General features: G+C 42.1%; 1 protein-coding gene across 2 annotated transcripts in view; it reads left to right on the forward strand.

The window, feature by feature from the left end:
* Nucleotides 1–15744, forward strand: part of fbxw7 (F-box and WD repeat domain containing 7) — a 124381-nt gene extending 108637 nt beyond the window's left edge. For both annotated transcript variants that reach the window (XM_031756965.2, XM_031756966.2), the window contains 5 exons: nt 79–192; nt 5005–5186; nt 7279–7504; nt 10520–10730; nt 13142–15744. In XM_031756965.2, coding sequence (XP_031612825.2) covers nt 79–192; nt 5005–5186; nt 7279–7504; nt 10520–10730; nt 13142–13410 — 1002 coding nt within the window. In that variant the 3' untranslated portion in view covers nt 13411–15744. The remainder of the gene's footprint in view (nt 1–78; nt 193–5004; nt 5187–7278; nt 7505–10519; nt 10731–13141) is intronic.
* Nucleotides 15745–16671: the final 927 nt, after the last annotated feature.

Consider the following 16671-nt stretch of genomic DNA (forward strand, 5'->3'; position numbering starts at 1 on the left):
TATTTGCGTTGTCATTCCACATCAACTCTTCCTCCGTGCCCTACCCGCTTCATCTCTTTTCATGTGTCCCATTTAAAGGTGCTCAAAGGCCACGATGACCACGTGATCACCTGCCTCCAGTTCTGTGGCAATCGCATCGTCAGCGGCTCTGACGACAACACGCTGAAAGTCTGGTCAGCTATCACAGGAAAGGTACGAGTTGAATACGGTTACATTTTGGGAGTATGCTTTAAACCTAGAGCAGAAGAAAAGGAAGGCAGGTACTAATATGAATAATAGGCTGTTTGGTTAGTCATACTACTTTTTACACTCATTGATTTGAAGTGAAGGAAACAACTGTGTTGCATTGATTTAAATCCTGTATCTTTAGTGCTCCCAGTGATATAATTTTGCGTTACACTACCACATAAAAATCTTCCTGGGAAGACTGCTCTCTGTTCCAGTCTCTCCTCTCTTATATTTATCTTTTTCGCAGACTTGTAACACAGCCCATGTCCACACGCGGTGTTAGTATTCATAGCTGAAGCTGGTGCAGACACACAGGCGTTGTGCTGCAGCTTTACGCTGTGTATTAAAAAGAAAGGCAGTGGTTGCTCTGTGATATTGGAGAGTGCTTTATAGATCGTGGTAAATCACAACACTTTCATGCCTCAATGCTGGACTCCTTTCTCAAAAGAAGTTTTCACAAGAAGTCCTTGATTATTTCTCTTCCCAGTCTGTCCCTTTTGCTTTTTTACTCAGATAAATGACATAAGGCTGGGCTTGTACTTGGTGTTTAAAAATGAAAACTTTCAAAGCAAAACCTCTCAAAGGGGAAAAAAAAGATGTTCTGCATGATCACACTGCGGCCGTTTCGGCCTTTCTTTCGCATGTAAAAGAGTTGAGTTTGCTTTTCATTGCTGCGGAGATTCGGCCGAACACATAAAGTAAAGTTGGCTCTCCCCCAACTGGTGATTACATGCATATCAGTCACAGTCACATTTGCTGATCTGAACAGATCTCACCAAGGTCATCCGATAGGCATGGAGCACAGTTTGGCTCTCCTACACCCAAAGACTAATATCTGGATGACAGGTTGCTGAATTACAGCTGCAGTAGCTCCATATTGGTGGTGGAAGCCTGTGATGAGTCACATCACCAGCAGGCTCTAAAGCTTTTTTTTTTTTTTTTTTTTTCCCCCTCCTCTACCCACCCTACATTCAGAATGACATCACAGACAGAGGTTATTGTATGTGCTTTCTACAATGCTAATCTGCCTCAGGATTGTTTGTTTACATTAGTCATGAAGGCGAGATGAGCCTAAATCCGTGTTTGGTTGCTGTATTCAGAGCACACATCCCCTCTGTGGATTTCATCTCTTTGCCTCCTTAGCTCTCAGCACCACAGAGTGTGAATCCCTCACTGGAGAAGAACGGCCAGTTAAGCCGAATCGACCATTTCGGTGAAGTGGCTGTCGATGCCAGTAAAACTGTAAAGTAAAAATACAATGAGATTACCGGCCCCTGGATTTGTTTTTTCTCCCTGCTGTCAGAATTCTTTATAGTCTTTGCCAGCTTATTTGAAGACTTGATTGCTACTTTTTCCTCAGTCTGTCTCTGAGATGCAGGTCTGTAAAGTGGCTGTCAGTGATCTTGAAGTGTTACACAGCTTACAATGGCTGCTGTGACTCCCAGTGTGCATATCAATATCATTTCTCTTGTACTTATTGGTTTTTTTTGGGGGGGGGGGTGTCTTCATATTGCACGTCTCCCAAGATTGTAGCCATTATCTTTTCTCTGTAATTTTTTTGTAGTGATTTATTTGAATTTCGGGCACCTTTTTGTAAACAAATCCTTCAACTTCAGCAATGCACCGTCACCCAGTCTCTACTTCTACAGCCCTGCCACTTAACTCTTACTGAGACCTGGATCAATAAGAGACTGCAGCATGGTGATCAGCTGAGATGAGAAACTGGGATTGCGTTATACTTTTTTTTCCGTCATGCTCTGAAAGGATGGTATGTTTGATTTGGGGTCAGAAGTAGTCCCTCAAATCAGTAATGAGTTTGGTGACTGATTATAGATTACAAAAGTAAATTGGCTCAGAGATCAGCGTGGTTACCTTTTCTCCAGGAGAATGCAGAGATCCACCTGCAACAGCTTGCTTTGCAGGTGGATGATTTAAAAAGACGGGATGGGAAAAGAAATTGGTCACTGCGTAGACAATTTGTGCCAAAGAGAGACCACTATTAACGCTTCCCTCCTGTTTGTGCTCCTCTGCCTCAGAAACATTGCCTCCACTTTAGAGGCATCGGTACAGTTCCCCTGTGATGGGATACTGTGGGGTGACTCAAAGGCTGCCACATTCAAAATGTTCTCAGTGTTGTCTTTACACCGAATACTGCATCTGATCAGATGTTTCCATCAGCTGTTTAATGAATCTGTTGACAATACCCTCTTCTCTCCCAGATTTGTTTGTGAATTATGTATTTTTCAAACTCATTAGGTATTTTTTTTAGCATAGAAAGTATGCATTATATTAATAAGCCTCATTTGCATGAGCATGGCCTAAATTTTTAATTGCTCAACAAATATTCATCAGATGCAGTTACTCCAGCACAGCTAGAGCTTTAACAAGCACCACAACCTGCATTTGCTGTTTCATCTTTGCAGCTAGTTTTGTCCTGCCCCTCGATTCATCTTGTTATGTAAAACACAGCGACTTGAACCCTGTGAGGTAATCAGGGAATTATTATATGAGCATATTTTATATAAAGACTTCCACACCTGGAACAAAACTGGGTTGCTAGCTAGTAATCAGGTTAGACAGTGGGTTTTATTTATGGTGGAAGTACTGCAAGAAGCAAACAAAAAGGGCTCAAAGCTTAAACAATATAAGATTATCTGCTGGATCTTGGAGACGTGTGGTCTAGCAGATCTTCAAAAAGCTTCTTTTTCCTGCTGAAGAAACGGTTGCGTAGACGGTTCTTGAAGGCTCCGTCTTTGGCTGGATGGACCTTTGTCTTTGCTTGTCTCCAGCTTCAGCCGGGGACGTCAATCTTCCATCCAGGCACACAAACAAACACATCTTGCTGCTTCAAAGGTGGCTGCCTGGTGCTTAACAGAGCAGAGCGTGTCCTTGGTGGTGCCTGTCAGAGGCAGCCTCAGCTGTCAGGCAGATTTAAGATGGCAGACCTGCGGACTACCGTCGTATTCAGGGAGAGGTGTCCTCTGCGAAACGCTTTAGCCGCATCGACACACGTCTCCTGATTTTAACTGAAAACGAGGGGAGATCCACAGATTAGAGGGGGCTTTTGGAACTGTTAACAGACTGATTAGCGAGCATCTGAAATCATTATTTAAATGAAAGTATGGATTATTTCTCCATGTAGATCAACCTGTATCAAGATTCTTATCCTCAGCTGATTGAATATTGTGCATTCATGATGAAGCCTTTTTTTTTTTTCTCTCTCTCTCTCTTTCTGTGGAGGAAGCACAGTGTGATTACCCATACTTATGTGACACATCTGTATTATCCACTTAGTACTTGGAGACAAACAGTAGATCAAAACCATGTCATCAAATCATCAACACAAGACATGGAAAAGGCAAATAAGAGGGGAAGAAACAGGAAGAACACATTAGTAAGACTCTGTCAGCCTGACGCTTTGGTTATGTGTTTCATAGTCTATCTTGAGACATTTGTAACCTCGCGTTCCTCTACTGTCAAACAGTCAAGTATGGAAATGAAACTATAGCCGCAGTAATCTCTTAATCATCTGGTATCAGGCTATAATTATCTGATGGCTTCACCTGAGCCGGTTTATTTTAACCTTTGCTAAGCATTAGCTGAACCCCAAGTTGAGCCCCACATCTGGCCCACATTTTCTCATATTTGAGGTCGTGAAAGGTGGGCTGTTCAATACAAAGGGAAATCTCCTGCATTTGTCTTTCAATGAGGCCAGCTCTCAGGTTGCTAAAGCGAATACTCCCCCGCCACAGTTTTTAAACCAAGAGGAGATCCTGAAGCAAATGTAAAGCATTGTATGAAAACCCTCATCTATTTAAAAAGGAAAAAAAAAGGGAAAAAAAAGGCAGGCCTTCACACATTCATTAAACGAGCGCTAATCTTCTTTCATTCTTTGGAACCAGCTTATTTTATGTTTGTTTCACAGACAGATAAAGATGCCTAAGCCCTTCATTTCAGATATTCTCTCTTCCCACGTAGTGTTTGAGTAGGCTCTAATCACACTCCGATTCTCGTTCTTGGAGGCTTTGATTTATGGGAAAAATCCTGCATTATTGTATCCCCAGCGTGATGTAATAAACTGCAGGCCTGTAGTTGAGTGTTACGCAGCGGTATCGCTCATTCATCACTAATGGAAATTAAAATGTGTGCACAAACACTGAAAGTAATCCTCAAGATACAACGCGATTTTCTGGGGGGGTTACATTTCAGTGGCAGACTCCACTCTGAACCTGACATGAGCACAGCAGCTGCAACTTCTACATTTTTTTTCCTCCCTAAAAGAATTTAAATTTAATGCGTTTGGGAGGCTCAAATGGGACAAACTGCTTGGACACAGATTCAGTTGATCAGAAAGATTTCCATAAGTGCTGTAATCAATAACTAATCTCTTGTCCCTAATGAGGATGAATGGAGACATTTTAGTGAAGACTGTCATCAACCCTTTCTGCAAATGATTTGGCCACTTTCTGAAAGTTACGTTAAAGCTCGTGCAGAGCTCTGGGAGGTTTTGTCCCAGCACGGCAGCAGTAAGTGTGGACTCAGTTTTTCCTTCCCATAAAATGTCAAATTAAATTTTCCTTTTTTTCCCCCTGAAGGCAGCGAGAGGGCATGCAGGAAGAGAAAATCCCGAATGAGATTTTATGAATTCTTAAACTGAGCTTTGATATGTATGAATGTCATCACCCCAAATGCCTTTCAAATGAACTTTTCTAACATCGGAAGTCTGTACTGTCCATCAGGAATCCTGATCAAGACTCCTCTTCTTCTCCTCTTCAGTGTCTGCGGACATTGGTGGGCCACACAGGGGGCGTGTGGTCATCCCAGATGCGAGACAACATTATCATCAGCGGCTCGACTGATCGCACACTCAAGGTCTGGAACGCAGAGACGGGAGAATGTATCCACACCCTCTATGGGCATACCTCAACAGTGCGCTGCATGCACCTACATGAGAAAAGGTACGACGGAGCAGCTCACTGCTGTGCTTTAAGCCCAAGCTTGAAAATGGCTCTATGATGCTTTCGGTGACATGAAGATTTATCCGATTAGTCTTGAGCTGAAATGAATAGAAAATCTTTTTCATAATAAGGTTTAGGGTTTTTTTCAAGCTAAACTTATCAAATACTACCAGCTTCCAATCTAATAATTGTTGCTTTTATTTGCTCGTGTGTGATATTAAACTGATTTTCTTTGAGTTTTAGATAAACAGAGAAGCGTTTTGTGCTATTGATAAAGCAATCTCTGAAAATAATGGTTTTGTTAGTGGCATCTTTAAATAGGTCAATTTTAGTTTTGTAGTGAGCTTTGCCAATTGTGTAGTGCTGTTTGAAACTGTGTGCGCCTTCCTGTTTAAGAAATTGTCATGTTTTGTTTAATACTCTTGTTTTCTTGCTGGTAGGGATGCTGGCTCTGCCTGATCTGTGCCTGAAATCAAAGTTGATCTGCACATGAGCAAAGTGCTGAAATGAGTACCGGTTAGCTCGTGATGTCTGTGTGTGTCGTTCAGTTTTATACAGGAGTACAGACTTTACTTTTTTTTTTTTATCCTTTTGTAGAAAAAGGTCCAAACATGTTGCCTGACTTTGTTCATGGATTTCAAAATTGGCTTCAAGCACTAATGAGAATTAAATGAAACCTTTTTTTTTTCCCTAATTTGTATAACTGAAGATAAGATTTGACTTCAGTCTTTTTTTCCCCAGTGGCTTAACCATAAGAGTCCCTCTACTACAGTCTAAGCTTTTATTTTGAAAGTTCTTGATAGGAACAAGCTTTTTTTTGTGCATGCATACAGCATATTAGGCACCAGTGGCTCTTTTGTCTGTTTATTAGATGTAAGGCTACAGGGAGCATCTAGTTAGCAAGGCTTGGCAGAAACACTGAATTTGTCTGTTTCAAAACATTTACAGTAGTGCAGCAGCATCTCCAAAGCTCACAAACTCACATGTTTTAGATGTTTTTTGGCTCTACTGTACTCTGTGGGATAAATATTCGTTTTAATTGGTGTAAAAACAAAAGCTTAACCATATAACTTTCAGCAATAAGAAACACAGGGTAGATTAATCCTTGAATTTTCCCTATGATTCATCATACCCAAATTTACAGCCATCCCATCTGGTAAATAAGAGCAACTGTACAACAGTAAAGGAGGACAGCATCTATGAAAGAGAGCATGTGGTTTCATAGTGATTAAATGGACCCTGTGAGGCGACTTAAGTGAACTGCTGCTCACTTATTCACTCAGTATCACACTCTGGAGACTGGAAGTGCTCTTTTCGCCTTAGGGCCCACCAAGGTTTTTGTGTAGCATTTGATTACTCACTCAGTGGAAATGCTGTGAGCTGCTGGTAGACGGTGAATAACATGTTGGTGATTTCTATCTGTGTAGCACCATGAGGCGTTTAATAAATAGAGAATGGGCTGTGTGTATCTACAGCATGTTTTATTTAATTTAATTTATTTATTTTTGGCTAAATTGAAATAGCCCGTAGAAAATTTAAGGTCAAATGTGGAGAGATGCCCGTCTTAGTCCTTACTGAAGTGTCTTGAAGCTGATGGAAGTTGATGAAAGTATTGACCTTAAGTGTGATAATCTGAAAAATGTTCAACTTGAGTAACTGTCACTCTAAAGGGAGTTTCTCTTCCTGTAACCAGTAATATATCTTTCCATTCAGGGTGAATGCACAGACCAGGGCGGCTGTTAAAGACAGGTGTGGGGGTTTATTTGTACATTCATGTATGAACATGAATGTGATGCTGTGGGTTACTCATTGTCAGAGGAGTGAGGATCCGTGCATACCTGCCTCATTATACTGTCAGTGCATTTACCGTATTATGAATGAGCAGTATTGAATTTAATCTTGGAGAATGGATGACTTAAAATGCACGTTACATCTGTGGGAAAGCAGCTCAGCATAAAGGCAACTATTGAATTCACGGTGGTTTGAACTGATTACTGCACCCGTACTCATCAACATTCATTCCTGAGTCTCTCCTGAAAATCTGTTTTCTGCTACGGTTACCTTCCTCACCGTCTGCGTTTGTGTCACGCAGGGTGGTCAGTGGATCTCGTGATGCCACGCTGCGCGTCTGGGACATTGATTCAGGTCAGTGTTTACACGTCCTCATGGGCCACGTGGCGGCGGTGCGCTGCGTCCAGTATGACGGGCGACGGGTGGTCAGCGGTGCCTACGACTTCATGGTGAAAGTTTGGGACCCCGAGATGGAGACCTGCCTCCACACGCTGCAAGGCCACACAAACAGAGTGTACTCATTACAGGTGAGGCCTCCCACAGCATTAACGAAAAGCCTGGTGTATATTGGTATATTAACCTTGGAGCCAAATGAAATGTACGTGTTACTTTGTTTTATCTGCACACAGTAGAAAGTGTAGAGTCTTTGAGAACTCATATTCATAGGATATTACGTATCTGTTATTTGTAAAACATCCTTGTTTGTGAAGCAATGAATCAGGTGCAGTTGGTAGTTTTTAGGTCCATATATGTAAGAACTCATCTAACTACATTATTGTAAGGGCTGTCTATAAGACTGATGTGAGCATAAAAGAGGCTTTAACCATGTTTGACTATTGTCAAAGGGCCGGATTTACTAATCTAAAAGAAATAGCACAAGGCTTCAATCAGCATAAAGCAAGCAGGTTGTGTGCGTGACTTTCTACCAGAATTTATGAGCAACCAGTTCATCTCAGCCTTAACGAGAGTAGTACAGATTAAGGTGGCAAGCAAACACGTGGGTTTGAGTGATCTACTAAAAACACAGCTTGTTGCTTACAATTTGTCAAACATAATACAGTCGTTAGTTTTATGCATGCATTTCTCTCTCAGCATGGCAGCATAGGCCAGAGACAGTGGAAGTTTTCTGTGGTAGAAATAATGATGTACTGGAGGAATCGGGGAAAAATTTAAATAAACATTTTAAAATTACAGTATCCAATCTTTTCTGCAAATGCGACACCTCTCCTACACTATTGGTGGAAGTTCTGTGGGTGGCATTTTCACCCAGAGAGCTTCTGCTCACTGGATAGTTTCTTTTTCAGATTATTCTCTGTAAACTGTATAGATTGTTGTGGTGAGTGAAACCTTAGTAATGGCCCATTTGGCACCAACAACCATACCACTTTCAAAGTTTCGTCCCCATTCTGATGTTGTGTTTGAACAGGTCATTTTTGTCATATCTAGTTTCTGTCATGTGATTTGCTGGTTAGATATTTGTGTGTGAATAGTTCAACAGGTGTAACTAATCAGGTCTCTGTGTAGAGTAACGTAAAATGACCACAGCAGTCTGAGTGGAGAAACTGCAGAAACGCTGTCTGTGGTCCTGACATGAAAAAATCTGCCATTAATCTGAAAGTTTCATGATTTTTGTCATGAGGGAAAGACGCCTTACATGACGCCTTACAACTCTCTGTGTGAAAGGAAACGTTCATCAAAGCTCTGCTTAACTTCTTGAAAAGAGCCACAAGCCAAAAATTGAAGGGCTGAAAGACATTTTGGCACAGTGGGCATGCATAATTTCTTTAAGTTGATAGTTGCAGGCTGTCTTTGATTTACACCAGCAAATTAAGCACTGTGTGCCTTGACAGTGGATGTTTTAAGGCCTTCTTCTGCTAAAAACAAGTGGAGAAAATCCTGAAAACTAGTTATGTCAAATACAAAACTAGGTTTGACCTTCTGTTCTTTAAATCTTGAAATAACAGTGCAATTAGCAGTAAATTGATTACCTCAAAATTTTCCTCTTTGATCCCCAATCTTTGGTCACCTAGGTTGCGTCATAGGTATTTGTAAGCAGTAACACTTGAGGGAAAACCATCCTAAACAGTCATAAAGATACTTTCATGCTCATGGCAGATGTCATATGTTTGATGCACCAGAGTAGTTTGTGCTATTAAGAGTACACAGGTTAATTTTAAATGAAGGAAGAGCTTCTAAACGGGCCTTTTTACTGTACAATTTTCCTCTTAACTGTCCTAAAGACCCCTCGCACCCTGGACACTCACTTTTTTCCCCCCTTCCCTCTGGTAAACGCTACAGGTCCATCAGGTCGAAGACAAACAGACTCAACAGAAGTTTTTACCCACAGGCTGTCAAACATGCCCTACCTCCACCCTGATTGGAGGATAACTGCACTGCCAACACTCATGGACATTACACCTTATTTATAAATCGTATTTCTGTTTATACTTCAATGCAAACAACACCCTTACCACTTTAAACTTTATTTATTATAACATTATTTAGTATAGTTCCAACAGCACCCCCCACCCCCACCCCCACTCAATGTGCAATATCATCCCCCCGCCACACACTCAATGTGCAATATCACTGATCACACTGCACCTCTCAATGCACCTGCTAGTTAGATGGCATGTATGTGTATGTATATAGATGTAAGCGTGTATGTGGAAATATGTGTGTGTATGCATGTACGGATGCAAATATGTATATATACATATATGTATGTATGTGCGTGTATGTTTGCAGGTGTATTTATAACTTGTACATATCTTTCTTGTGTAAATGTAAATTTGTCATTGTGTAAATACTTACGCTATTGTGTACTTCACACACATGGAGAGATGCCAAACTGCCTTTCACTGTTCTTGTAACAGTGACAATAAAAAGCTATTCTATTCTATTCTATTCTATTCTAAACTGTAGGAAGTTCACTGCCGCGTGTCCTCCAAGGACTTTTGTGGGGTGAAATATTTCTTGTTGGGCTCAGGCAATTGCTTTAAATCTGTGGTGCACAAAAACAACAAATCTGTCTTTTTGCGTTCATTTTTTAGTCCTTTATCTTTCTCATATTCATGTGCAATTCTATATTCTTAATTTATTATATCCCAGCATATATGTGTGATGTTTGTTCGTTTGGAGGAAGGGGGGGAAAAGTTTATACCCGTTTGTCCTCTAAGATGTCCTCTCTTCTCATCCACTCTGTGTGATGACAGAGCAAGCACTTTAGCTGGTGCCATAACCCTCACAGAGGAGGCTGATTACTGCACTGATAGATTGGTTTTTGTGCCGTGCTGCTTTGATAGACTTTTAAAGTGTTGGTTCTCTCCAACTAGATTTGGGAACCAGCAGAAAAGCTTTAACAGATCAATACTGCGCATCCATTCTAAATGGGTTTAATCTAAGGTTAATAGAAACAAAGTACGCGGTGTTGAAATGTAAGGTGCTTTTGCTGTCAACTCCAACTTCAAGTGACAGTTTTGGTTATCTAGAAGCGGCCGTTTGATTTTCAGACAATTTAAACTTATTCATTGTTTCTGCAGTTCGACGGGATCCACGTCGTGAGCGGCTCATTGGATACGTCTATAAGGGTTTGGGACGTGGAGACGGGCAACTGCATCCACACGCTAACGGGGCACCAGTCCCTCACCAGTGGCATGGAGCTCAAAGACAACATCCTGGTCTCAGGCAATGCAGACTCCACTGTCAAGATCTGGGATATCAAGACTGGCCAGTGCCTCCAAACACTGCAAGGTGAGGAAAGTGAAGTATGAACAGTGTGAGAGTTACTGTAAAACTTCAGGAAAACCAGAGGCTGTCTCAGCTGTCTCTCAGACTACACTCGTTATTGAAATCTAATTAAATTTTAATGGCAGGTTTAACTTTTCATGATTACATCTCACACTTTTCTGAGTCCATCATGTTGGCAAAGCTGCAGGTAGTTGTTGCTGCAATGGAAGTCTCCAGCACCACACATGGGCAAAACATGTTGTAGGATACATACGAGAAACTGCTGCACATTTACTGCTATTTGGATGAACCCTAAAAGAATAAAAGTGTTCTTCGTACTGCATTCAGCTGAGTACTCACACAGCAGCTGGTGCGTTGTCTCCCACACAGAAGAGTTTGACCTTAGTGGCTCCAACATTTTTGGGTGTTGTTGGAGGATGTTTGCTTATCACTTCCAAATTTCTGTGTTCATTTGCTGGAAGTCATGAGATCAGACGCCAAACTCTTAGCTATTTTATTCTGATAAAATAATTTCAGATGTGAGTTTTCTGAGCAGACCTTACGGTAAAAAATCAGTACAACAAAAATTGTTTATATATTATTGGTTCCTTAATCTGAGGCAATGAGAAAACTGGAAATTGTAATTTGATTACCAAAAATCCCAGAATTGAAGGTCTTAGATTTTTGTCGCTCTTCTTTTTTTAAACTGTTAAACATAATGGCCATTTGCTGTGATTCTTCTTCCATGTTTAATATCAGTAAAGCAGTGTTGAACATGGCAGAAGGTCTCATGTGACAGGACAGCCAGACTACATCAGAGATTTTGGGGATGCAACTCTTATATTTTCTTTCTCTCTTAACTTTCTGTCCTGTCCTGATGTGCTACTGCAGCAGTGTTTTCATACCACTAGACTTGGTTATGTTGTAGTCAAAGCAGCTACACCCAAGGTGGCTGCAAAACAACTTGCATGCAGACTGAAATGTAGGCTTATAGATCCATGAATAAATGACTTAAAGTGTAGAAAAGTGGCAATGCTAGCCTTGGAGGATAGCAACAACAAAAAACACGTTAGATGGGACTCTGTTTGATACTGACAGTCCAATTAAAAATCCATCTAAATTACCTGTTTGTGTGTGTAAGTGGAGCAGTACTGAGCCAACACCTTGCAAGCCTGCTGGTCTTGATTACAGTCTCATTTCCTTTGTGTCTGAATAGTTCTAACTCCATTAGCAGCACTGGTGCCTCACAGGATGTTGGGAATCCTTTGGCTGAATAGCAGTGGCAACCAGCAGTGCCCCACTCCTAACCGCCCTCATTAGCAAACTCCAAACCCACATGCGGGTGCCGCGTCCACGACGCACACAGCAGCCCAACAAAAGGATGGTCGTATAAGAGCCTTAAGAGAGCAGGAGGGACGGCGTGCAGGGAGGCAGACTGTGGGTCTGTCTGGTGAAGAGGGGTGACTACAGTAAAAGACTGAGGGCCGGGGAACTTTGTAGGTCATATAATTGGGTCAGCAGACAATTTCTGCCATTCATTAGTGTGTTTTGATAAGACAATAGGCCGACAACAAGGCTGTCACTGTCAGCTCGAGAGAGCATAGGTAATGATGGAGCAGAGTGCTTTGTTGTGGTAATGGGGAGAGCGGAGGGAGGAGAGAGACAGGCAAGTTGGGGGTTGGTGCAGAGCAGTATTGTGTAGCCGGGTAAATAACTCAGCCTTTGAACTAATCAGAGACGGAAACAGAAAAGATGCAAACGCTTGTTCAGAGATTTCGGCAGGTTTCATCTGTGAAAGGTTGTGTTCCAGAAACAAGTTAAATGCGTCTGAGCTCACAATTCAGTCAAAATCAGTTCATTTGCCTGCACTCGACTCTGCACTCGTTTTTGTTTTCGCCCTAATTGATTTAATTAAGGTATGATTTTCAAGCCTGAAGGAGTCACACATACAGTCACAAATAAACTCACTTCAGCCACTACACACTTTAACCGGTATGTACTGGCACCAAACAGACCAGACAAAGGTGTAGCTGAAGCTGCTTAGCGTCTGTGACAGACAGGCCTGAGCCCTGGCAGCTCGTCCTAAAGCCTGCCAGCTGTACGAAGATCTCATTGTCACAGCACCGTCAGGAGTAAGAGCTCTTCTTTCACCTCACAGGCTGACAGAGATCTTGCTTTCAGATCTTTCCCTGTATCTGGGTTCTTCATTATTTTTAAATTTGCCCATTCTTTATTTGCCAGTAGACTAGCAGTTTTGACCAACATTTTCCATGAGCTTTGGTAGAAAGGGATTCCCCTATGTTACAGGTTTTAGGACCTGACAGATCCAGGCACATTTACTGGAAATTTTAATCTAAGTGTAAATGTTTTAAGCCATGAAAAAAAGACTTTTCTTTACCTCATCACACTAAATATAATTATCTTTGTGTTTTCAGGTCCTCACAAGCACCAGAGCGCCGTGACGTGCCTCCAGTTCAACAAGAACTTTGTCATCACCAGCTCGGACGATGGCACGGTCAAACTGTGGGACTTGAAGACAGGCGAGTTCATCCGTAACCTGGTGACTCTGGAAAGTGGCGGCAGCGGCGGTGTGGTGTGGCGCATCCGGGCCTCCAACACCAAGCTGGTGTGCGCGGTTGGTAGCCGCAACGGCACAGAGGAGACCAAGCTGCTGGTGCTGGACTTTGACGTAGATATGAAGTGAGAGGGAACGCGGTGGGGAAGGACGAAGAGAGCGAACCGCACAGGAAGGAGTAGAGAGGGAATGGGAGACGAGGCAACCTGGAAACTGGAGAGCCAACATCCAAATGCTAGAACCACAACCACCAACAGTGGGCTGTCCTGTCCTCTACCATCATCTTCCCACGTCCCCCCCCCACCCCTGCTTTTTTGGGCAAATGTTACTGACAAAGAGACACACCCTCACCTGTTCAGCCCCTGCTTTCGAGCCCCTTCCACCAGCACAAGGTGGAGCCGAAAGGGGGATCGGGTTGAAAACGAGGCGAGGAGGGCGGAGCACGACTGGTCTGTCCCTTGATTGGCTGTGAGAAAGAAGAGGAAGAGGGGAAAAAAGAGAGAGAAACGGCCGAAAATGACTGAACTCTTTTGAAGTGACTCTCAATCCTTTCAGTTTGGGGGCAGCTTCACTCAGAGACTTAGTTTCGCTCAAGCCTGACAGATTTTGACATGTACAGAGATATATTATTTTTTAAAAGCCCCTCCCACCCCCTGTAACCCCCTCCCATCAGTGTGCGCCCCCCCCCCCCAAAAAAGAAAAAACACACACATACACTCAAAAGGCCGACCGGAAAGTGGGAAACGTTGACCGTAGGTTAAGGCTGAGAAAGGTGGATTTTCCACACACAGTCGCACCTAAAGAGCTGCTCGGTGTAGCCTGTTCAGGCTAGTTTCTCGTCACTCCATTTCTGTTCCTGTTTGTTTCTCCCCTTCTGTAGTTTGATTTCTTTAAAGTACCGCACACAAACACAACTGTGAATTTCAACACCTCTTTGGTTTATCATATGAAAGGTTTTGTTTTTTTCGCCTTTTCTCACTGTTGCCAACAGCAACAAATCCCAGTATTAGAAACCTGCCCTGTTTAGGTTTGCCATCTTTGTCACAGGGGTTTATTTTGTTTTGATTTGTTTTCTTCCTGGTTTTTCCTTTCTGTTTTCTACATACCTGGGTTCGGAGCGCCGTCTCCACATGAACATCAATGCTGTCCAGATTTTTCCAGAGTCTAGCTGGGGTGGTTTCCTCAATGCCAGTGCTGTGACGAGAGGAAGAAAAGGTCCTTTGCTCTAAGCGCTGTGGATTAATGCCCCCCTGAACCCCACTCGTCCCCCTCCCTTCCCCTCTACCGTTTTCCCCCCCAGTGGCCAAACTGTATTTATGCTGCTAGATGAATGGGGAAAAAGAAAGAGAGAGATGGAACTTTTACTTGCTGTGACGTTTTAGTCCCAGGCGAAATTCCAAATTGAACTCTATATGTTTGGACTTACAGAAACAAAATATGAGAAAAAAAAGGTAACATCCAGCTTTTTATTTTCTGTTTTGTTTTTGCCACTGAAACTTGAGCCAAACGTGCCTCTACGAGGCCGAGAGGAGGGAGCGTGTCTGACAGTTACCGGCGGGGAGCGCCCGCAGAGAGGAAACAAGGGGATGTACACTGTTGGCGTGCGTGCGTGTGCATGAGTGCGTGTGTTTAGCGTGTTAATGGGCAACTTGTAAACACATTCCTTGGGACAAAGCTCTTTCGGCCTGTTCTTTGGGGAAATGTACAAATGCTGTTCAGACTGGCAAAGACAAAAAAAGCGAAAATATAAAAAAAAAAATGATCCTAGCAGATGTATCGATTTTTAACAGGTGAATGAAAGAACTGTCCATATCCGTGCGTGTGATTGTTGTTCCGTTCAAAGATGTCTGCAACAGAGGAGACCATCACAAGCATCAACTGACAGGCGGAGCTGCCGGGAGTCTTAGTGTTACATGTGTCGCAGTTGAAATCGCCCAAGCGGCCGCGGTCTCGCAGGTCGTCATGGGGGAAAAATTTTAACAAAACAAAAAAATCCCACGAAGGCAACAAAACATGAACAGAAACATTGTAGCCAAACAAAAACCGTCCCAATCTCCAAGAGTCACAACTCAAGCTGAACTGTGAAAGTGGTATAACACTGTATATTAAAAAAAAAAAAGAAAAAGAAAACAATCTTGCTCTATCTCCTCTTGTTGTTTTCTCCCTCTGATTTTAATTTATGATCTGGTTTGAGAAATCAGATTTGTTGCAGGTGTTTTTATTTCCTTTTTTTTTCTTTGTTTTTTTCCAGTTCATGTAAACTGCCTGGCAAAAAAAGAAAACGGACAGAAAAAACCTTAAAGGGATTGTGTATTTGTTTGATTCACTTAGAATTTTATTTTCTTATAACTTAAGTGCAATAAAATGTGGGTTTTTCTTTTTTCATTTCAAGCTGACAGTTGTCTGTTTTTGTTACCTGTATGAAGGCATCTTATGTGTTCAATAAAGCAAATTATTTGGTAATTACATCCACAAGGGAATAATTTTAAACATTAATCACAGCGCAGTCTTAGTTTTCTAGTTTCGTTGCCGGTGTGATCAGAGCACCTTCACAAAAAGCAAAAACGGATGTCTGACTTCAGTTTAGTCTCCCCTTCAAGATGGTCTTCTTGTGTCACTCTGCACCATTTCCAGCACTCCTGCTATTTCCTGTATACTCCCTGGAAGTCCCCTTCTGACCACTTAAAACACGCACATTTGCATGTGACGTCTTGCGCAGTTTTCAAACAATAACTTTTCAATTTGATTTTATTTGGGAAAGGGGAGAAAGTATCAGAGAGCCAAATCTGTCGACTAATGCGAGATTTACAGTAGTCACTTTATGTCCAGTTGGTGATGAAAAGAGCAGCTAAGATGGGAGTTTATCATTCCTTCATTATAATTTGACTTTCACTGGTGAGCGCATAGTGTGGATCCAAGTTTGCGAATACGATAAGTTAGAAAAACATAGTATTTTCAAATTGATAACAATAGGGGAATCTACTAAAAACCTCAGATGAGTTTAAATCTCTGTGACTTTGAATTCAAAGTCAAGGTCAACATTCAGCTTTAATGAAAAATCACTTAGGGTTTTTATATTTTTACCACGGGTGCAGCTCCTAGGAGGCTGAGGGCACTGCCAGTATTTTTCTTTGAATAACGGCACAGGCAGGAGGCTTTTGGTTGTTTGATCGTAAGCAGCTACAGACATGTAGATGACAGTCCTCAAAATCATCCACAGGCTCTCCAGAGGACCAGTGCACAATCATGTTTAAGCCATGAGGTTATGTTAGTGTAACAAGCATGCTCCCGGGCACCCAACTTTGTGTTTGACTGCTCCTTGGTATAATAGCCATTCTCAGTGTGAAGCAAGATTTTCAGGTATGTATTAAAATCATAAACGTGCAGATT

The sequence above is a fragment of the Oreochromis aureus genome, linkage group 6, assembly GCF_013358895.1.
Source record: "Oreochromis aureus strain Israel breed Guangdong linkage group 6, ZZ_aureus, whole genome shotgun sequence".
Classification (NCBI taxonomy): Eukaryota; Metazoa; Chordata; class Actinopteri; order Cichliformes; family Cichlidae; genus Oreochromis; species Oreochromis aureus.